The following is a 24,554-nucleotide window of genomic DNA, read 5'->3' as shown; positions in this document are numbered from 1 at the left end:
ATAGTGAACTATAGAGTCGCTTTCACGCGACTAATAAATATTCAAAAGAGGAATTTGCAAATAGACATGGAGTATTACAATTATTTTCAAGTTAGTCTTGTATAGTCGTAGTAAAAATTGTACATTTTAAAGAATAGAGTTTGGCTTTCAACGGAGTACATATAACTCATTTTATGTATTAATACGCTACCAATATTGACTGACTGTTGCTATCAAGGTGATGGAAGTGTAAATTTTGATACCAATGTAAAAATAGTTAGCTTTAAATAGCCTATAGGCCTAAATATATTAGGCATACAATATTAGGTGTATATTATGGTGACTAAGGATATACAAAGGCCGTATACAAATAGCCCAATCAATGTTTTTCAGGCCAGTGTCGACCGTATATTCGGTGGGCCCGGGGTGTGTGTGAAGTAAATATATCTACTATAAATTCCCAGCTCTAGTATTCAAATTCAATTAAAGGAACAGTGATTAACAAATTGTCTAAAAAAATATTCATTATTACGCCCATTGTAAAGCTGTAACCAGTGTGCCGACAAACCTTTTTGTTATTTTTATACTTTTACAATTACCATTGCGCCATCGGCAATTAGATTTTAGATATTATAGTCACAGTTTTGAATTTAACTATTAAATAAGCTTTTGTTTAAAAAAAATTGTATTTAAAACCAAATTGAGAGAACGAAATGAAATCTGAACTAATTCTAAAACCTATTTATTATCACATATTCAGTTTATTTTCCTATATGAGCTAATTCTACAAATCGATGTGGTTTAGGATTGTCTTGGAAATATTTTTGTTTGGTTTAAATATGAGTAATAAATTGCATCATTATGTGCGACAAAAAAAAGAGCAATACTTTAATTCTTTCTTTCTCATTTCTTTTATTATTGCACTATAGCCATATAATATACTTAATATTACGATACTGATATGGTGGTAGGACGCAAAACCAGAGATTGGGTGTAAGCGTACTAACTCATAATATCAATAGGACCAAACTCACTGTAAGGTCAAAGGTCAAAGGTCAAATCCCACAAAATAGTATTTCTTAATATTTAGGGCTACCGCCTACAGACCACACTTTATCCGAATATTGACAAACTCTGACTACGCTGACAATAATTTAAAGAACAATCCTCAGCAATATTTAAACAAGATGCATAACACCAAAAAAAAAGATATATTCGAGGGAAAATCTTATTAATATTACGAGAATTTCTATATAATATAAAGGATTTATATCAATTAGCACAAAAACAAAGATCAAAAAATATATCTTTTAATTATTTTATGATACATTATAATATATGGGTAGTTCAGTTTTAAAGGGGAAGTGTCAAAGGTCAAGGTCACAATCCACAAAAACGAACATTTGTCTATATTTCATTATTTACATGTCGCAGTTTCGATGAGAACCTTGAAGAACTTGACCATAAGGTTAAGAGTCAAGTATTCACGACATAAGCAAAATATATTTTTGAAAATTATAATAAAATATCATTTAAAAAATTTAATTTTAAAAAAAAGATAAACATATCGCGTCGACAGCAGGAATTGAACTTCGGATCTCAGCTGTGAGAGGCTGACATAAATATTACAACAAACTCATACACAAAGATGTAGTGCGCCTAAGACACTTTTTTTTTAATGTCGGAAGTATAGTAATAATACACTCTCTTGGAATTTTCATTGCGATATTTTTAGAAACATTTTCAATTTAGATTTTATAGTCACACCCATAAAACAAGACCAAATACAAGGTTTAGACCTAGGCCAGGTAAGTTTAATCATTTTGTTTCTCAATACCAGCACAATTTTGAACAAACCTAGATAGCCTTATTATATGCCTAGTTTATTAGGCATATTAGGTGTATATTATGGTGACTAAGCTTATATATTAGGGGCCTACTAATAGCCACCCCAATCAATGTTTTCATGCCAGGATCGACCCGGTGGGCCCGGGGTTTGTGTGAAGTAACAATATCTCTATTATAAATTACCATCTTTAGTATTCAAATTCAATTATAGGAACAGTCTTTAACAACTTTTCTAAAAAAATATTCATTAAATTACGGCCATTTTGCGTACAAACCTATTTGAACGGTTATTTTTATACTTTTGGAATTTCCATTGCGCCATCATCGGCAGATTTTAGATATTATAGTCACAGTTTTGAATCGAACTATTACTTACTAAATAATAATAATAATTAATACACTATTATGTTATGCACATATTATGGTGTGACAATCCATACAAAAAAGGCCCAAAAATAGACGATTTCTGTGCTACGGAAGCCATCTTGCAGAGATGACAACAGTCATGACCAGCCGAGCGTAAAAAAAAAAATAACATAGCGTTTTCATTGGATTTCAGGACACCAATTAAAAAATCGTGAGAAAAAAATTACTGTAAAATATTTTTAAAATATTGGACTAAATAACTGTATGATTGAAAAAATTATAAAAAATGTTTTCACCACTTAAATTCCATCGAAAAAAAACACCACAGTGTAGGCGTTTGTCACCACCATTTCTTTCCGCATATGCTTATAACAATGTGGTGTTTTTTCGAAGGATTTTAAGTGGTTAATCATACAGTTATGTAGGCCAATCTTTTAAGAACATGTTACATGGTGTCCTAAAATCCCCTGAAAACGCTATGTTATTTTTGTTTTTTACGCTCGGTTGGTCACGACTGTTCTCTCTGCAAGAGCTTCCGTAGCACGAAAATCGTCTGTATTTTTTAGTCCAGGATTCACCATGGTCGCCTTGATAATACATTTATTGATTAAAAAAAATGGTAACAATAACTTGCTTAAACGCTATAGATCTACGGCGAATAAGCTATAACTTCGAAATAAAATTCAACTTCTGAAAATAGTAGTAGCCTAACGAAGAATATATACAATTACAGGAAAAGTGACCAAGTAATGGATCGAAACCGTGAAGAAGAATTTGGTGAACGACAACGTCATCTGGAAATTAACATGAGATATAAAATTGGCGGTTGCGTTTATGGATTATTTGTTATAACCCATATGATTTATGTTACGAATGCCCCTTCTTGGGCGTAAGTATTTTTTATTGACATATTGCTATGTCTAACAGTTTAAAAGTTATCGCGCGTACGAAAAGCTGCAGCTAACAAAAGGTATCCACTAATTTTATTACATACATTTCAGATTTCCTGCAGTTTTAGCGTTGATTGGTTTCATCTGGTATAAGATTCAACAAAGACGAATTGAGAAGGCAGAGCACCAACTAAAAGAGGATAGACTTGCGTTAGAGACCGACTTACACCAATGGGCGCAAGGAAGAGCAGAACTTGTCCAACGTCTTCGACACATTGCAGACGAAATAAACAGGTCACGACACAAAAGCGACATTGCCAAAGTCACTGTAAACTGTTTGGCATTTGTTGTGGATTGTGCGTGTTTGTTGAGCACCTTTTATGGTTACAAACTACCAGTTGACGGTTCTTACATTCGAGGTGCAATGCGAGCTACTGAAAAACTTACAGATGTTTTTGCTGACGCATGGGCTGATCTTAATTCAAGCAGGGGATCACAAGAGGCGATTGGGGTGATGGAAGATGACCAAACGTTTCACAGACTTGGTAATCTGAAGGAGAGATACCGAAGAAGTTTGGAGAGATTCATATCTTTGTCTACCTCCTTTGATAGAGCTATCTTACGATTTGAAACCCATGGTGACCACACACAAGTATTCTTAGGTAACTATTAATACGAAGTTCCATTTGATTTAGGAACGATTGGGTGAGAGGAAAAAAGTGGCGTTTTTATCAATCGTTTGAAGTTATCAATATTTTTGTGACGAGGGCAGAATTTTAACTAAATACGAATTTTGGATGGTCTTCAAATTTACTAAATATTTTGATTTTGTTTTTTTTTTATTACCAGACATTGGGAATATTTTTATGACAAGACAGAATGTAGCGGCGTTCGAGGATAACACTAAAGGTAATTTGATAAACAAAGCATAAAACAAATTCATTTTTTGGGCTACCACTTCTGTTTTAACCTTTGGTACCGGATAAACACTAAAGAGGAAGTTGCAATTTAAAGGAAGTAATACATTGAAGCGTTTAGTAACGTAACCCAAACACCGCGGTAAATAATATGTTATTTTAATTTTCCACAGTGAAAGAAATAGTAAAATCATTGGTCTTTGTAGGCGGGTTTACTGATAAGTATCTGAGCAAAAGTAAGTACATGTTAGCTCCCCTCACTGGTACACAAATATTGAATACCTCACAAAAGATATATCTGAAATGTAGGCATACGGATAAAGACAAAAGCCAAGACACAAAAGCCAAGACACAAAGTCTTTAATTTAGTAATAAAACAAACTTCTATCTAATCCTTGTACTTTTCATACATGAATTCATTCAATCATTCACTTATTTGGTCGAACACAAAAAACAAGGAAGGCAAATTCTGTAAAACAGTATCACACGTGTTTTACATGATGCATGTATCACAAAATGTTTGATTATGAGTTAAGTCACGATCTGTTCATGGAGGTAATACCTGCATTGTCTATTTAGCAATTAAATAAACTCATTTGTATTATCGTCTTCGTTGTTTCAAATAGGCCTATGGATATATTTAAAATTTAAAAATTATGTTTAACTCTAGCAAACAATGATCGAAAAGAAGCTTTACTGGGCGTACTTAACTTGGTTGCTGATGGGGCTACAATTTATAACCGCTTCAAAGAGATTCAAAGTGGTTCTCCAGATAAAGCTGCAAACGAGATCAGAGCCATAGCAAGTGACTTGGAAGACCAAATCCCGACAGTGGATGGAATACTTCTTGAAGTATTACTGGAAGTAGCAAACCATAACAATGCAAGGGTTGCAGGAAATCTTTAAATATAAGAAAACATTCCATTTAAACACATAAATGATAGCGTAAGTCTATTAATGAAAACTTGTAATGGGTTGTTTTTGTGATAGAAATTAAGTGAATAAAAGCTTAGATACTGTTACGAGGGCGTTTTTGATAACATTGGTTTATTTTGTTATAAAGATATCGTCATGGTAGATTTAATAAATAGATTTCGATATCAGTTTCAATGAGTTAATATATAGTTTTAATTGTTTTAGTTTCAACCCAGACATTTTTCAAATCTCTTTTAAATATGCTATATACCAGCGTAATTCAGCCCTGTAGGCATATGGACTATGCTATCTCTGTGTGGGGAACTACGTCCCAAAAACTAAAAATCTTTTAAGTTTACACAAACCTGCCGCTCGAGTTGTAAAAAATCGTAGGAATTTTTATTATTAAACAAAATAAATGAAAATTGCTAAATGAACGTAGAGACTACGCTCTTGCTTGTATTATGTACAAATGTATACATAGTATTGCACCTCCTCGTCTGTGCAACGATATTGAAATGGTTTACGACCAATCTCTGAATGCTATACCACCTATGCCAAATTGCATATTAATGAACGGATCGCTAAAGATTGCACGAGCAAAAGCTTGGAATAGGATCCCTGTAAAAAGTCAAGAAAGTTTGTCTGTAAATAGTTTTAAAATTAATTATAAAAAGCATTTAGTAAAAAAATAATTGTATCTCCCACGTATTATCATTAACGTTCTATATTTACGGATTGATATTTTTTCTATTTTATTGTTGTTTCATTGCAGGACCATATTGAAGAACAGAAAATGTTGTGATCTTTTCTTTTCTGAATTATGTTATCCTGCTTAAATATGTTTAATAAATAAATTAATAAAAGCTTCGGTAATGATTTTTCCGGATCACTTCTTTTAAAGTACAGTCTTTTAGTTATTTTTAGCAATAATTGTTAGCACTAATGAGTATATTTGCTTTGTATTGTAATGTATTAGGCCTATGTTTTTTATTTATTATAGCCCTTATTATACTTATTGAGCACCTTCAAACATATACAAATCAAAGTGTAAATCATATAATAAACAAAACAATTTCAATTTCAGTATCTGTATCTATTTGTATAATTTATATATATATATTGTTATGTTCTCTTGAATGTAAATTGCGGATTGCATTTAGAACGATTAATATATTTTAAAACGTTGATTATTTCATGGAGTCAAAGAGTATTATTATTTCTAATTTTAGGTCCATAATAATTTAATCGGTGGTGGAACCTGGACCTATTTTATAGGTCCATGGTCTAAATCGCTGCCCAATGTGTGTCATTGATATAAAATAAGGTTATTACGTTCGTTGTTTTGAATAAATAGATTAAAATCACTAGGAATGTATGTTAGATACTGTATTGTGAGCGTAACATAGAAAACCGGTTATTTATGTCAGAGGTCACTATTATTCATTTGATATGCACTCAACCATGACCGCATATCAAAAGAGAAACAGGTAGTCGTGTAATAGGCGGTGTCAGTGGTTTGATCACGTTTAACACATTGTGTGATTGACATACGTACGTCTGTGCAAGAAATCGATTATAACCAATATGTCAAATGACAGTATTATTGTTGTTGGGGCGGGGATAAGCGGTAAGTATGCTCCAAAATATATTATTAAGCGTAGGCCGTTTGTGTTTCATTCGTCTATTTGTACGTGCTAAAATGACGAACGAAACAAGCAAGCGAGGAATTCCGAATAGTACCGTAATAGCCTACCATATACATACCGTACTACCGCGGTATCAGTAGTCTTATGTAATCTCATATCTTATGGGAACCGAAACGTCCAAAAAGGCATCAATTGTTAATGTTGTGCACTTTATAATATATCATGTATGGAATAGGCATACTACCGTACAGCACGGCAGCACGGTGACCACCACCTCCTTCCCCTCACACCCCCGGGGAGCGTGTGCAGATATGGGGTAAAAGGCTAGGAAAGGGGAACAGGTGTTCAAAGGATTGAATAATGATGGTCCAATCTGTTTGAAAATGAAGAAATCGAGAATCATGAATTTTGAGATCAAAAGGCCACTCTATCTATTTATCTTGTCTCTGGATCGTACGTGGGCCTGCTTATCTCATACACCATTATTACTAGCGCATTACGTTTCCTTTCCTTTGTCTACCGTTTAGGTTTATGTGCTGCGAATTATCTAAAAGACAATGGATGTCATGTGACTTTACTTGAGGCACAAGATCGAGTTGGTGGACGGACGTTGACACTCAGAGTATACTATACTATTTTTTACTACTTTTAATGCTATAATAATAATTATGTGTAGCTACAGTACATTTTAATTAGGCTGTGCCCTTGTACGGTGACTCTTTGGCCTTTCCCTTCCTTTCTTATAAAAACGGGTGTTTAACAACACAATTAAGTTCCTACATTCGTTTCCTATTAGGCCCCTAATGCTAAAGTAAAACATGTTGAATTGTATTTTATTGTTAAACTTATATATACGCAATGCTCTATCAATCAACGATGTGTTTTTTCTATTTATTTATTTTAACTATTTTTAAAGAGGATAACCCTTCCAGTTTAGCCCAGTAGGTTAACTGATATTCAGGGGCCCTCTCAAATTAAGTAATGCACATTGAAGTAAATGTAATAATGTAATGTTAGTATTCATGTTATCATTCACAAAAGATTATAGTAGGCCTAAATAGATTGCACTACATTATTACGAAACATCTTTTGACCAGGATCCATCAGTTGAATACGTGGATTTAGGTGGAGCTTATATTGGTCCAACTCAAGATCGGATCCTTCGAGTAGCTAATGGCGTCGGAGTCAACACTTACCCCATCAAAGACGATCAGAAGTCTGTGTGGTTACAGAACGTGAGTTATTATCATTCCATCACTATTACGATCACTACACCATGCGTTACACCAGTCACATTCCATCATCTCTACGTCAGTGTCATCTACAGCTTGGTTCCCACTAGAAACGCAACGCAACGAAAGGACGTAACGCAACGTAAGTGATTTCATCAATCACAAGCGATGAAATATTCAAACTGTCGCTTGTCATTGGACTACGTTCTTGCGTTGCGTCTCTAGTGGGAACCAATATCTTTACTTATCACCACCACCCCGATCATCGCCGTCATCGCCCCTCCCAATTTGCAATGTTGCTATCCCCACACCCTATTAACCTCATTTGCCATCATCGGCACTATCACCAACACCGTTTACCACCATCAAACCTTATAAAGACTCTATAATTAACGTGTATAACTAATTTGTATATACTGCAGGGAAGTCGTTACGAATTTGATGGTTTTATGCCCAAGTTTTGGAATCCTCTCATTTGGTTGGACGTCAACAGTATCATCCGGGAAATTGATCGAATAGGAAAGACGGTATGGGCATGCTCAGTTGTGTTTAAAAAAAATTTTTAGTACACCTTTCGAGAGAAAGTGTAGATTCGACGACGATGACGAACATGAAGATTTTAAGTTATAATTTCGAGAATAATACTAATGTTATTTGAGGGTAGAACAATGTTAAAATGTTATTAACGATAATGATAAGGTTTGATTGAGCTTGATGATGAAGACGACAACGTCAATCGGGCGTCAATGAATATGAAAACGGTTAAGACAACGATAACGATGATATTACAAGAAGGATGTATATTAATTAACACGCCATATTGTTTTAGATTCCATTGGATAAACCATGGGATTGTCCAAACGCCGAGCAACTGGATAACATAACATGGAGAGAGTGGGTTAATACACAAGCATGGACAAGGTATTATGACGTAACATGTTTAACTAACTGTTTAAGCTCGGTTCCCACTAGGACTAAACGCAAGGACGTAGGCGCAACGTAAAGCTTGTTTTCCACTAGGACGCAACGCAAGGACGTAGATGCAACGCAAGCAAGTTGACCAATACAAGCGACACATTGAATAATGTATTGCTTGTGATTGGTCAAACCCCTTACGTTGCGTTACGTCGTTGTGTTGCGTCTCTAGTGGGAACCAACCATTAGAAAAAAAATATCTTAGAGTCCCGTTTCTCGCCCTGTAGAACCACTCCCACGGTTTTAGCCGAGGCAATTTAAACGTCTATGCGTAACCGTAAAAACAACCGTACATTTGAACGCCCATAGATACTAAACTTGTAATATCATATTCCGTACGAAAGGAGTGTATAACAATCACTTATTATTTTGCTAGCACGGCGAGGACGTATTTTCTGGCGTCCTCTCCGTTTCACGTAACAGCAGAAGCGCATGAAATCTCAGCTTTATATTTCCTGTGGTACATAGCGCAGTGTGACGGATTCTACAGAATAAATGGAGTCGAAAATGCAGCGCAGGTAAAAAATAAATTATGTATGCACATTAAATCGATTGCAATTTAATACCGGATGTATAATTGACAATACAATTCCTAACGTCACGATGACGTGTATTTAATTGATTATAATATGTTGTATATAATATTTTGTACTTTTTCATTTTCATAAGATGAAGGCTATCATTATTAGTTATTCAATGCGTGTATGCAATGTAAAATCTGATGTTTTGACTTTGACGCAAAGCTACTCTATGTAAAATCATTGAAAATTAACATTACTGATTGCATTGTAGTCGCACAAGTTTGTTGGCGGATCTCAAGTAATAAGTGAACGGTTAAGTGAGCGATTGGACCAAAATAAAGTGTTTTTAAACAGTCCTGTTGCAAAGATACAACAAAATGAAACGATTGTCGAAGTGGTCACGTTAGATGGAAGGTCATTTAAGGTCAGTTTATCTATTAAATTAAAAGTTTAAATCTGTTAATGTTTATTGAAATTTTACACAATAAAAGGAGGTCGAACGAAAAAAATTATGGTTGTACGTGTCTATAGCAACCAACAGCGAGTAACTCGCCAATTACAGGATGGATAAACTATTTAATAATTTTACGTGCTTTTAACTAATTCTCATTTGAGAGAGTGGAGTTAAAAAAAGAATCGTGAGTTACAACCCTGGCACTAGGTCAGGATTGAACCTCCGACCCTGGGATTGAAAGGAAAGCACGTTAACCACCACGCTACAGCTCCACTACAAACGCAGTATCGGGAAGAAACAAAACAATATTTAAAATTAAAAATATATAAATAGGATATTTCAAATTATAACCTGTGTTATTACAGGGTTCAAGAGTGATATTAGCCATGCCCCCGTCGATGACGCAACGAGTGACGTATACACCCCCATTGCCGTCATTACGTAATCAACTGATCGCCAGAGCACCTATGGGATCTGTCATCAAATGTATCACGTATTACGATAAAGATTTCTGGTGCGATAAAGGTAAACTTGTAAAAGATAAACTGAAGTAAATAATCATAAGGTGATTACAGGGATGCAAGGTTGACCTATTGAGTTTTGACCATTGTGTCACTAAGTTCTACATTGTTAATGAGGTTGGTGAATAGACTAGTAAGTCGACGGACTTTATGACCGATTTAGACGACAAATGAAAAAACAAAACCACTAGACCTTGCGCTATACAAATCCACACATAGAAAACCTCTCAATGATCACGTGTTCTTTTCAAATTTAGAAAGCGAACGCCATGAACTATGACCTAACTTATAATAATTTTTAAAAGCTGTTTAATATGCCGTAAAAGTTAAATGACAGTAAATTGATTAAAACTCGTTTTATTTGATTAGGACTGAGTGGAAATATATGGAGTTTTGATGGTGAATCACCGGTGCTGTGGACTATTGATGATACCAAACCAGACAATACACATCCAGCATTAATGAAGTACGCCATATATATAATGTTTACACATTTTAACCAACAAATAAGGTTTCTCCATGAGACAAATACAACGCAAGTAATTTGAGCAATCATACGCGGTAGTTTGATACGTCTCTTGGTCAACCCTTGCGCTGCGTGACGTGTACGTCTTTGTGCCGTGTCTAATATAATTTGTAAATGGATAAGAAATAATACCGCATACCGTAATATACCACATTTATATAGCGGTCTTTTCATGAGTAATCATGCACAAGAGTGCTACATAGCATTATTACCACCGTCATTTTTTAGATCATAATGCAGCTAGTAATCAGCGCAAAGTTGTGTCTTGATCTAACAGGGTACCCATTTTATACACCTGGCTGGAGAGAGGAAAATGTAAGTAAAGTGCCTTGCCTAAGGATACAAGCAATGCGGCGAGAGTTGGATTCGAACCACGACCTCACGATAAATGTTTATTAAAAATCATTGTAATAATTGTTTACAGTTTTCTGGAGGGAAATAAAGCAAGAAGTGTATGTTACAATTCTAAGGAGAGCAGGTAAGTTCTAAATGTCGCACACGTTATGAGCCAATTGACTCAATAGACTAGAATCGGGGACGATTCGCCCCACTTTTGCGTCTCGCTACCAGTACGAATAAATGATAAATATATTCATGTAATAAAAACGATTTTAAAATAATTCTTTTTATTTGTTTCAGACGCGACATGATATGCAAATTTTATGCAAAAGCTTTTCAATCGCAAGAGGCATTGAAGGTAAATAATTTATGTGTGTAGTTGGGACAACTCGCTTGATGATGCGAGCAAGCGTTTGGATATGCGTGACTTGGTTTCCATAGCGTAAGTGTGACGCGCTGACAAATATTTAAATGTAATCTTTCAGCCAATCAACTATCTGGAAATGGATTGGATGGCCGAACATTATTCGGGCGGTTGTTTTACCTCAGTATATTCTACAGGAGTGTTGTCAAAATTCGGAAGGTAAACTGCGATAGGCCTAGTTATCGGAATGAACTTAAAATCAAAATGTTACCGAAAACTCCTTGAATTACTACCTGCCGATGTTTGGTTCTGCTTATCCGATGAACAAGAGAACACTCTTCTCATCGGGAAAAAGAAAAGCAAGAAATGAACATTTGTCCAGCTCAATTTTAGAAAGATGGGCTTGTGCTTTATACGGCATTTTTGGAAGGGTTAATTGAAATAAAATATGGCGCTTCAGCTAGAAATACCGAAGAAAATTGGTTTTGGTAAATTGATTCGTATGTAAGTGTTTGATATATTCCATGAATTATAATGCATGCATTGTTGTGTGTATTTTTATAGAGAAATAGCAAAACCGTTCGGGTTGGTTTACTTTGCCGGAACTGAAACAGCTAGTAAGTGGTCTGGGTACATGGATGGGGCGGTGGAAGCAGGAGAAAGGGCAGCGCGAGAGGTAAACATTTTAACAATATTCTATTATTGGTTAATAAACATTCATTTCGAAAAAAAGGTCGACTTATAATACTTATTTTTTCTTATTTTTGTTCCTTAAGGTTCTACATAGTTTAGGCAAAATACCCGAAAGTGAAATCTTTCAACAAGAGCCAACGTTTTCAGTAAGTATTTCATACTTTTTCCATAAATTTACATTAAGTTATATCTATTTTGCGAACAAACCTATTTAAGCTATTGACTTTAACGTAAATCATACAAATATTGTTCACATTGTTACCCAATGAAATATCACGAAATTCTTTTATATTTTTTTTTCAGGGCATGCCAGCAATGCCATTAGACCCAACATTCTTTCAACGAATAGCGCCATCAGTCGGATGGTTTCTTACATTTCTTGGACTCAGTAGTGCACTAGCTATAGCAGGAATTTCAAAAGAAGTGATAAAACAAAAATAAAATATCATTTAATAGAAAATATCCATTTATAACGTAGAATTTGTTTTATCTGCTTTTATAAAGTACATAAAATAGTAAGCGCCATTGATTGGGTGTATTAACATTAAATGACTTGGTATATGTTACTATAGTCCTACTACATTTTTATATAGGTTTATAATGATGGTTATAATTATGTCATTTTTATTATCTATTTTTAAATTAGTATTGTGATATTGGGATCAGACATATTTAAATTAATTTCTTTAACTGTGTTCGGGCCTAAATTCACGATAAAGGTAGCTGTGTTTTATATTACATAAATAAAACGAATACTTTTTTAAAGGTTATTAATAACGCATATGAAATTTAAATAGAGATCTGAATCCCAAAATGTAATACTTAAAACGAGGTGCTAAACAAACGTTGCTATTTGTATTATAATTAGTTACAGAACAAGCAATTAGTTGTAACACATTATTTTATTAGTCCATCCTTTAAAAGCGTTCCAAATAATAATTAAATTATATTATTTAAGCTTGGTTCCTATAGGACAAAAGAAAAAGACTTGTGTACAATGCAATTAATTTGACCAATCACAATACAGACGATCCGTCGCTCGTGATTGGTCAACAACGCGTTGCGCGTATACACTTCCTTTTCCGCGTTCTTATGGGAACCAAGTCTTAATCATTTGATTGTTCTTTTTTTATGCCTACTTATTTTCAAACGTTTTTGTTGTCATATTTTACACTTATTTTCAATTATTTAAAGAGCGAATTTCATTAAAATAAATACTGTAACAGCCAAATGAATAACATGACTCGCTTCATTTCAATCTCCCAGATGGATGAGGTTTATTTATTCGAAAAAATACTTTAAAAATGTGCCGACAGACATGCGCAAATGCAGATTATCAAAAGAATATCGAGATATTGACCATATTTTGTTTTGAAAATATGATATATTTTAACGACCGATGTATTCATAAGCAATAATCCATTTTATCACAATATTCTTAGAATTGTAAGTTCTTGTGCCGGTAGCATTTCGATCCGAAGCGGACGATGACACTCTACTTCCTGCCTGAACTCTAATTTAATTCAATTTTCACTTTTTCATATTGGCTGTGAAAGAGTGTTGAGTACCATCGACTAAGAACATTGTGTACAGTCGGATATTAAAAGCGAAAACAAAAACGTAATGTATGTTTATACTATACACACAAGCATGGAGATATAGTTAGAAACACGACAAGTAATACAGTTGTAGGTAAGTTGCTATTACATAAGGGGGTGACCAAACACAAGTGTAAAAAGAGATTCTCTCCCCGTATCACCTATAAAATAAATGGTGAGAAGGACGGGGTCAGGCGTTGGTCACTTTGAATGCCCCCACTATGCTGTAGGCGTTTACTTCATGCAGTGGAATTCATTCATTTCATATATTTATTTCGTAATCGTTGTACATACAAAAATATAACATATAATAAGAAACTCTTTAGGCCTATATACACAACTGTACAAAAAAAAACCAGTCACAATAATAATCACCCATGGACATTAGGCTGGCAAATATATTGAAACTCTCTTGCTGAGCCATAAGAGGCATTTATCATAATGTACATATCCAAAGAGTGTTTAATTCTTAGTGAGAAATCATAAATAGACTTTCTGATGTTTTCTTTGACAGATAACAAACCAATACTAACAAACATAGTTGATGCACTCATTGTGTCGTGGTAAATTAAGTATCATACGTAATGCGTTATTGTGACAAACTTGTAGGCCTACCCCTATTCTGATAGACCATAATGATTCAAAATACATACATACATGCAGTATGATCTAAACAACATGCATTTAACCGTATCAGAACATTTACTAAACTTTCCAGCAATTGAAATAAATGTTATTTTGAATTGAATTAGCTCTTATACCCAGAGATCGATATTGCGGCATTATGTCAGCATCATCTTTTAGGTTTGTTAATTTAAATTAATGTGACCAAGGTAAAACATTGCAATGCTGTCCAAGCAAAATGATAACAATGATCTGTTTTTAGATTCGCCGATATAGAGCCTGGAATTTGGATACAATGCGACTTCGACGCTTCTTATGTGCAGTCTTTCTAACACTGGTAAGATATTGTTTACAGTAGGCCTACGAGAACACCGTACATCGAAGGCATAATATAAGCTTTAATGTTTTATTAGTTATCCGCTTGGTATACCAAGCGGATAACTCCTTGTAATTGTATGAGATCAATATTTTTTTTCTGTATTATTAGTTATCCGCTTGGTATACCAAGCGGATAACTCCTTGTTATTGTATGGGATCAATAGTTTTTTGGTTATCCGCACTTGGCGGATAACCCCTTGTTGTTGTCAGGATCTCAATTTCTAATCAACTTTCTACGCGTTTCATGTCATTTTGAGCATTTCAAAAATGCCCACGCTCGCGCGCATTTTTGCGCGCATGGTGCGCACGTAGCGCTAACATTATTTGTTTATGCGTGATTTATGTTTTTCCAGCCTTTTCTAGTAATTTTACCAACTTTTCAAACAATTTCGACTTAAAATCACGTCATACGAGCACGTCAAATTGGATAATTTGCGCGCGTTTTTGATGAAAAAGTTCAAAAAGTCGTGAAAATTATGCCTTTTTTTAAACAGTCATAGATTCTAAACTACATGATGAACTTTTCTTTTTTTTACATATTCTGAAAGTTGATGAGTTGTAGATATCGGATCATAAATCGATATGGCTAACCGGACATTGTGACGTCATCGTATGGCCACTCGAATATAAAATATTGGATTTTTGTCTCTTTCTTCATAGCTCATCACATTTAATAGAGCGCATCTCCACTTATCCGTATTCCATTTCCTTCCATTTTTTTATATTGTCTAGGTCAATCAATTATATTTCGCATGATATACCGTTGAAAAAAAAATTGTGATGACGTCATCATGTCTAAAAGCGTCAATAACTTGGGTCACTTATTTTCACCTATTCTTCACTGTATGTAGTACGTATACAATATATAGTGTAAACTGTATATACTTAGACGTGACACAAAATATTTTTTCAATGGCATAATCGTTTTTCTCTGCGCAATATTCTAACGTATGACGTGCACGTGGCGTTTGCTCTGCGGATAACCTAACTCGTCCGTAGTGACGAGTTCAAATCTAGTTTCTGTATTATTCTTGGATCCTTCCTTCCTTTTTGTGAGTCACGTTTCTCTAAAATGTGTAAACATAACATTTCATAACTTTGACAACATATGGGCATTTACGTAAAGTTGTGCACCTCCTATTTTTGAATGACGTCATAGTTGCGCAACGCGACTTACGTGCAATTTTATGAATTTCAATGATTGATTATAGATTAAAAACCAAAAGTCATTTAGTATTGACACTTTGACAAAATTTAAGTCATATCAGGGGCAAACTTTCTACGGATTAAAAATGGCATGTTTCACAAGAAGTTACGCGCGCACGCGCATTTAAAATTTCAAAATGCGCAAAATTAATTTCTAATCAACTTTTTATGCGTTTCTTGTCATTTTGAGCATGTCAAAAATTCCCACGGGCGCGCAATTTTTTACGCACGCGGTGCGCACGTAGCGTTAAAAACATATTTTTTTCTCTTGAATTATATTTTTCAAGTCTTTCCTAGTAATTTTGAAAACAATTTAGACCTTTTCCAGTTTAAATAACGCCATACGAACACGTTGAATTAGACAATTCGTGCGCGTTTTTTATGAAAAAGCTTAAAAAATCGTCAAAATTATGTCTTTTTTTAAACAGTCATAGTTTCTAAAGTAAACCGTGAACCGTTTATTTTTATTACAAAATCTAGAAGTTGATGAGTTGTAGATATCGGATCATGCATCGATAAGGCTAAAAAAACATTGTGACGTCATCGTATGGCCACACGAATGTAAAATATAGGATTTTTGTCTCTTTCGTTATTGCTCATCACATTCAATGGAGCGCATCATGCTTATCTGTATTCCTTTTTCTCCTAAATTTATATATTGTGTAGGTCAATCAACTTTCTTTAGCATGAGATAAAAATATTTTAATTTTTATGACGTCATCATGCCTAAAAATTTTAATTACGTGGGTCATTAATTTCATCTTTACAGTAAATTTTAATCTGTAATAGCTCGTAAGAATAAAATGTGATAATCACGATTAAAACGTTTTCTGGAGGCTATTGGATTGTAGATACGTTTTCATGTAAACATTTTGCCAATCGGATGTTGTGACGTCATCATATGGCCAGTTGAATAAAAAAAGTCGTATTTTCATATTTTGCGTAATAGTTCATCACATTTAAAAGGGTGCGCATCTATATTTTACGTATTCAAATTTCTTCTACACGTTAATATGTTGTTCCTGAGATAATTTCCTCCAGAAATTGCTATTTAAGTGTTTCATTTTGATACCGTCGCCATGTTAAAAATTGGAATAAATGGCGGGTCCCGTAATTCCACCTATTCTACACTGTATGTAATATGTATACAGATTATACTCTTTGCATGTATATACTATATGACACAAATTGACAGAATTCAGCACTAACAGCATATCATATTCTTCAGTTCTTGTCATAATGCCATAATCTTTATCTGTGTGCAATATTCCAACGTATGACGTGCACGTGGCGTTTGTCGTTGTGCGGATAACTAACTCGTCAAAGTGACGAGTTTCATGTCTAGTTCTTCTTTCCTTCCTTCCTTTTTGTGAGTCGTGTTCCTCTAAAATGTGTAAACATAACATTTCATAACTTTGACAACATATGGGCATTTACGTGAAGTTGTGCACCTCCTATTTTTGAATGACGTCATAGTTGCGCAACGTGACTTATGCGCAATTTTATGAATTTCAATGATTGATCATAGATTAAAAACCAAAAGTCATTTAGTATTGACACTGACAAAATTTAAGTCATATCAGGGGCAAACTTTCTACGGATTAAAAATGGCATGTTTGACAAGAAGTTACGCGCGCACGCGCATTTAAAATTTCAAAATGCGCAAAATTAATTTCTAATCAACTTTTTACGCGTTTCTTGTCATTTTGAGCATGTCAAAAATTCCCACGGGCGCGCAATTTTTTATGCGCGCGGTGCGCACATAGCGTTAAAAACATATTTTTTTCTCTTGAATTATATTTTTCAAGCCTTTCCCAGTGATTTTGAAAACAATTTAGACCTTTTCCAGTTTAAATAACGCCATACGAACACGTTGAATTAGACAATTCGTGCGCGTTTTTTATGAAAAAGCTTAAAAAATCGTCAAAATTATGTCTTTTTTTAAACAGTCATAGTTTCTAAAGTAAACCGTTAACCGTTTATTTTTATTACAAAATCTAGAAGTTGATGAGTTGTAGATATCGGATCATGCATCAATAAGGCTAAAAAAACATTGTGACGTCATCGTATGGCCACACGAATGTAAAATATAGGATTTTTGTCTCTTTCGTTATTGCTCATCACATTCAATGGAGCGCATCGCGCTTATCTGTATTCCTTTTTCTCCTACATTTATATATTGTGTAGGTCAATCAACTTTCTTTAGCATGAGATAAAAATATTTTAATTTTTATGACGTCATCATGCCTAAAAATTTTAATTACGTGGGTCATTAATTTCATCTTTACAGTAAATTTTAATCTGTAATAGCTCGTAAGAATAAAATGTGATAATCACGATTAAAACGTTTTCTGGAAGCTATTGGATTGTAGATACGAATTCATGTAAACATTTTGCCAATCGGATGTTGTGACGTCATCATATGGCCAGTTGAATAAAAAAAGTCGTATTTTCATATTTTGCGTAATAGTTCATCACATTTAAAAGGGTGCGCATCTATATTTTACGTATTCAAATTTCTTCTACACGTTAATATGTTGTTCCTGAGATAATTTCCTTCTGAAATTGCTATCTAAGTGTTTCATTTTGATACCGTCGCCATGTTAAAAATTGGAATAAATGGCGGGTCCCGTAATTTCACCTATTCTACACTGTATGTAATATGTATACAGCTTATACTGTTTGCATGTATATACTATATGACACAAAATTCAGCACTAACAGCATGTCATATTCTTCAGTTCTTGTCATAATGCCATAATCTTTATCTGTGTGCAATATTCCAACGTATGACGTGCACGTGGCGTTTGTCGTGGTGCGGATAACTAACTCGTCAAAGTGACGAGTTTCATGTCTAGTTTTTAGTGGAGATTTTCATCTCTGTCACTTGAAAATAAAATAATAAAAATGAAATTAATCAAAATGAGGCTCTTTTATTTTTTTGTTTTCTAGTTATGTCAAATTTGTCAAATTTGAACATTTTTATTTTTAGGTTTTTCTGATTGTTGGAAAGCTTGTGTATAATGACACAGACGAAGACAACAATACAACGCAATTTAACTGGCTTGCCTATCATGAACAATTAAGGAAAGTCATCAACTCTACCGACGTTAGAATTCTAAATTCAAAATCAAGTACAGACTTTACGAGTTTAGATAGAAACACGTTGACAAGTGCAAAACACACACGTGTGCAACTTATAACAGGACAAGATCAAATAGTAACTGGGAACTATGTAGATTTTCTTGTAACAACCTTTGATAGACAAAACAAATCAAGAAATGTTGGCGGTGAATTTTGGTTTGCAACTTTACATGACCGACAACATCTTTACAGCACTTCTGGTCGTGTAACAGATTTGAAAAACGGATCCTATTTAATACGGTTTTATATCGGATCTGTTGGAGACATGGTAATGGATCTTACGCTTGTGTACACGGCAGAAGCGTTAGATTGGATACGGCAAGTATACAGGCCGGATGAGTATACCTTTTTATGGTGGGGAATCTATAAAACAGATGACAAGGAGATTGAAAAACAAGAGTGTCGAGTGAAAAGAGGGAGATTATTCGAGTCAAAATGCGAGTATGGAAGAGGACCTAAAGGAATGGGTGACACGGTTTTTGTCTGTGATCAACCATTACGTCACAGATGTGATGAACTTAAAAGTATCGAATCGGATGAAAATACAAATGCTATTAGCAAACCTGTGGATCGTCTTCTTAACAAGTTCAATTTTACCGAGTACTTTAAAAGGTAGTCTAAGCTTCGTTCCCACTACGACAACGCAAGGACGTAAGCGAAACGTTTGGATAATTCATAATCAAATCGCTTGCGTTGCGTTTAGTGGGAACCAGACTTATAGTTACACTTATGTCAATATATAGGTCTAAATTCATAGGACTTCTGTCATTTGTCGAAACTGAACTATTTAACAAAATCCTAAGCCTATAATTGACCTACAATGTAATACAACTTATGGTCAATCGTGCCATACAACAATACTGATAATCTACAGGAGAATCGTGTTAAAAATAGATAGCAAAACATACCTCCATCCAGTATGAAATATGTGTTCCATTTCAGTATACTTTCAAAGGAAATGTACCGGTAACAAATATAATCCACAAGTAAGGCAATATAAATCTTGAGTAATCGAAGTAAATAAATAAAAACCCGTGATAAACTGGTACACAAATCTCGGCCTGTATCCTGACTGCTGAACTAACGCGGAAAACCAACTGCGTTAAAACTGCGGTATATGCAAATGAGTTAATTTGCATAAACAATACAAACCTGGTTGAGCGGCATCTAGCATAGTAACGATGACCGATGTTCAGCACATGAAAAAGTTTATATTGATCTTGGTTTCCTAATTAAGGTGTTAATATTTGGTATAGAGTTGTTTGTAGAACGACTGTTATAGGTTAAACATTTCCAGTCGAACTTTCCCATTAAAAAAAGAAACATTGAATATGATTATTGTAGTGTCATAACATCTTCGCACGTTTTATAAATCATAATAATTGTTTTGTTTTTTTCCTTTAGCCCATTCTACAACGAAAGGGTGCCTCTTTCAATAAACTTAAACGTTCAGAAATCCATACCAAATGAGAGGACCACACCGTTACCAAGAACACCATGCAGGATTGGTTTTAGACCTCAACTATCTTCTAACGGGTATTGGGAATACGGGAAGTGGAAGTCATTGGAATGTAAAACTAAAACGTGGTCTACATCTGATATAAACGCTGCTCTCACTGGTCATGAAGTACACATTATTGGAGATTCCACGGTTAAACAATGGTACGTTTCACTGAACAACCGACTGGGACGCAGGAACTTAGGCGATATTAGCCGGATGCACTTTCAACAAATATATAGCAACTTTGTTATTCAGTTTCACTATAATCGTTTGCCAGTCTCGCTCGGTAAACGGGTCCCAATCAAACACGTGATGGAACAATTTGAGCCAGAATTGATAGATGGATTACCTGGCCATTCCAATTGTAAATACCTCATAATATTAGGACACTGGGCCCATTATGGCGCCTGGACAGAACCAACGTACCGCGATCATATGTTCTACATAAAGGAAGCAATCGTTCGACTTATGAATCGGTGTAGTGACGTCAAAGTTGCTATTAGAAGCTCACACCCACGTGATCATAAAATATTTCAAACCAGAGTGCAGAGCAATCACTGGGTATTCTGGGATATGAATAGAATTATCAGAGAACTTTATGCGGATGTACCTGTGCATTTCATTGACGTATGGGATTTGGCATTGTCATATCCATCCGCGAATGACGTACACATGCCAACAGAATGTGTTAATGAAATGGTAGATTTACTTATGTCTCATGTATTTTATACAATGGTTTAAATATTGGTGACACGTGGACGTAACGCAACGACGTACGCAAGTAATTCGTGGTTCCCACTAGCGACGCAACACAAAGACGTAACGTAAGGGATTTCAGGGCCGTAGCCAGGATCTGTCAAGGGGGGGTTCGGACAATAAGTATTTGGGTCACTGCGCCGCGGGTGGGGTCTGAGGCGAATTTAGTGACACCCCTTGATGGCCGGAAATGGTAGTCTCGTACATAACATTCATGATAAATGGCACCTCTAATTGGCCGGAAAAACACTCTCATGCAGCATGCTACGATTGAACAAAACGATCGTACTTTTTTCCTCCTCCTCACGATAACATTTGTTGCCGCCGTATGTTATATGCGCGTGCTCTGTGTGCGGAACCACCGCCGATTGTTTGATCATTCACTCGGTATTTTGTTTTGCGTTCAAGTTACAAGCCCCCCCAAAAAAGCACAATTTGGGTGAGAAGGCAAATTCAATGCTTATTATAGCCAGGGGCGGACCCAGGGGTGTTTCCCTTGTGGCCCGGGCAACAGCCTTAATTTCATACTAAATGTTGTTTCTGCCACTAAATTAAAATTGAGTTCCATTTCATCGTATACAATATCCATCCGGACCCGGAACTTGATAGGCTTAGTCATAAAGTAGTTACAGAGTTGCAGGGCATTTTATTATTGTTGAATTTTTTGATATTAGCCTAATTGTTAAAACGACCTTCACAACCAAAATATTTCTTTTCATTTTAAATGGAACGCTACAAAAATAATCCTCTGCTTCATCGGAGCATGAATACCTAATAACCAGACAAGAACGTATCTTTGTTACGTTTTACTATCAATCCATTTTCAAGTCACGCAATCCATTTTTCAACAATATAGTAGTATAACAATAACATTTTGATTGAATAGTGAGGGATTAGTTACAGTTTTACTTTGAATAAACCATTGGCAATTTACTGAAAATCCAAAATTATTCAATTAAAGAAACGCTCAACACATGAGAAATAGATGTCGGTCGATAAACTTCTGACGACGACTAAAACAACGACAATCAGCTAAATGTTAGTGATTTTATTTCATCTCTGGCTTGTTACATTTTTCATGACACATTACCGGACTTCCCCCTCCTCTCGCAATGAACGACAGTACATATCTTCCCTATCTAGGCTCGTGTATGTAGCATACTACGTTATTCACAAATTACCCACGCATAGCAGTGTTACTAGAACCATCACAGATTACCTTTAATGGATCAATCATTCATACATGAATTCAAAAATTCATCGACAAACGAAATATAGCCTATATTCATTCCTTTTAAATATTAGGCATATTGCCAAGGCTAATAATCGATTTGTCCATAATTATTGCGTTTTGCCGGGGGTTTTCCATAATCTAAAGCCAATTTTTAGGCCAAATCATAATTGTGCGTATTCTGTATTTCCGATGCGTGTAGTACCATATTTATCTTCATTTCCGTACGTTCGTAAATATTAGGCCGAATTTCCGTAGTAATTTATAGACGTTCCGAAATTTGAACCGTGTTATACCGGTAGCAGAGCAAAGTTTGCTTCTTTCTGCAAATGTCCTATCATTCTTTTCTATGTTTTATTTGGAGTGTGGTTTAAAACACACTTTTGTAAAGTTTATAGTGGATAAATAAAAATGAATTTTTGGAAATGGTGCTTTTAACATCTGACTTTATTTAGCATTTTTAAATGAATTAAAATTCCAAATTATACAATTTAACCTTTTGCTCAATATATTTATAGCAACAGCTTCATATTTTTTGTATAACTTTTTAAAATTATTAATTGATAATTAATTTACATTAATTGATTGAATTGATACAGTTATTAGAATGTATTACCGTACCAAAGGTACCTTCATCGGGGACCTCCCCGTGACGTTCGCATTGAACGAAAAAAAAATTATCATGAATTTTACGTGCGAGAGTACCATTTGCGGCCATCTAGGGGTGTCATTTAACAATTTTCTTGCTCAAATACTCAGTGTCTACAGCCCTGGAGTCTTTGGGCAACCCTCTTAAAATAGTCCTGCGACCGCCCCTGATAGCTCTATCTATATTTATTTACAGCAATTTGTTGAGGAAACTAAATATATCAATGTAAATAGGTGGTATTGATACAGTTGAGTAGGCCTACGTATCGGCTGGTGGTCTAGAAAAAAATAATCGAATGCTATAGGTGTAAACTACAGTACATGATACCATAGATATTATAGTGTAATATATTAAATTTACTATAATCCACTATACTTCATAGCCACACATACATATTGTAGGTAACCGCAGCGTTCCATTTTTTGATGTACGTCGGAAGGCTATATATGCATGCTGACTGCCAGTGATCGAAACAATAGGTACGCGGTTGTCTAGCGGTGTCCTTTGTACGATTCGTTCGTGCCCAAGCTCACGTCAATATCATGTTACATCCTGGGACCAAAAATTCGTATTATTTTTCGGCAACCAATTCATTTGTTTAACAATAAGGTATGAGTTATTCACGAACGAGTTAACGAATTTTTCAATTTAACCTTTTGTATTGTGGGGCACGTATTTGGAGGATTTTCAGAGATGAGGGTGGTGAGGTATTGGGGATGTCGGGGATGGGGGTTCGCAGTCGGTTAAGGGAGGGTTCGCTGTAAAGGGGGGTTCGCCCGAACCATAAAAACCCCCCCCTGACTACGGGCCTGGATTTGACCAATCACAAGCGATGAATTACCTTTGCTTGTCATTGGTCAACTCGCTTGCGTCTACTTCCTGGCGCTGCGTCCTAGTGGGCACCAAGCTTAATTTGACCACTCACAAGCGACAGATGACCCGTCAATTTATTGGTATAATATAATTTAATTTAGGTATTTGTATGGTCAAATTACGTTGCGTGTGCCTAATATATATATCTGCCTTGCACTAGTAGTCTAATTTATATAGGTCCACGTATGTACAATTAAAATAGTACAGCATTAACAAAAATATCTAGTATAGTTCCCATTGAAACACTTCCTTTATTCTGTTTTACCTAAAACCTTTTTTACGTTAAACCTTTTTTACGTTATATTTCATTAACATTTTAATGAACATAAACATCAATACATCTTTACCGCTATCTTTAGAGTTCTTGTACAGTACCACAATCTTTTTAGAGTACCACATTTTGTA

General features: G+C 34.9%; 3 protein-coding genes across 4 annotated transcripts in view; 2 read left to right on the top strand and 1 right to left on the bottom strand.

Moving 5' to 3' along the window:
- LOC144848590 (protein MMS22-like) overlaps nt 1–20,198 on the bottom strand; it is a 47,842-nt gene extending 27,644 nt beyond the window's left edge. For both annotated transcript variants that reach the window (XM_078705393.1, XM_078705394.1), the window contains exon 1: nt 20,048–20,198. In XM_078705393.1, coding sequence (XP_078561519.1) covers nt 20,048–20,053 — 6 coding nt within the window. In that variant the 5' untranslated portion in view covers nt 20,054–20,198. The remainder of the gene's footprint in view (nt 1–20,047) is intronic.
- Nucleotides 1,693–5,754, top strand: LOC144848594 (uncharacterized). Its single transcript, XM_078705400.1, has 6 exons — nt 1,693–1,787; nt 2,927–3,082; nt 3,195–3,745; nt 3,933–3,992; nt 4,174–4,236; nt 4,671–5,754. The coding sequence occupies exons 2-6, from the start codon at nt 2,943–2,945 to the stop codon at nt 4,904–4,906; spliced, it is 1,050 nt and encodes a 349-aa protein (XP_078561526.1). The 5' UTR covers nt 1,693–1,787; nt 2,927–2,942; the 3' UTR covers nt 4,907–5,754.
- LOC144847708 (amine oxidase [flavin-containing]-like) lies at nt 6,399–13,412 on the top strand. Its single transcript, XM_078704202.1, has 15 exons — nt 6,399–6,545; nt 7,092–7,186; nt 7,662–7,799; nt 8,219–8,323; nt 8,626–8,717; nt 9,148–9,289; nt 9,564–9,716; nt 10,112–10,271; nt 10,637–10,733; nt 11,218–11,271; nt 11,433–11,490; nt 11,618–11,715; nt 12,061–12,172; nt 12,273–12,335; nt 12,493–13,412. Exons 1-15 carry the CDS (start codon nt 6,503–6,505, stop codon nt 12,628–12,630), a joined length of 1,548 nt encoding a protein of 515 aa, XP_078560328.1. The 5' UTR covers nt 6,399–6,502; the 3' UTR covers nt 12,631–13,412.
- Nucleotides 20,199–24,554: the final 4,356 nt, after the last annotated feature.

This window comes from Antedon bifida, chromosome 7 (assembly GCF_963402885.1).
Source record: "Antedon bifida chromosome 7, ecAntBifi1.1, whole genome shotgun sequence".
NCBI lineage: Eukaryota > Metazoa > Echinodermata > Crinoidea > Comatulida > Antedonidae > Antedon > Antedon bifida.
This window is presented reverse-complemented; position numbering and strand designations above follow the sequence as displayed.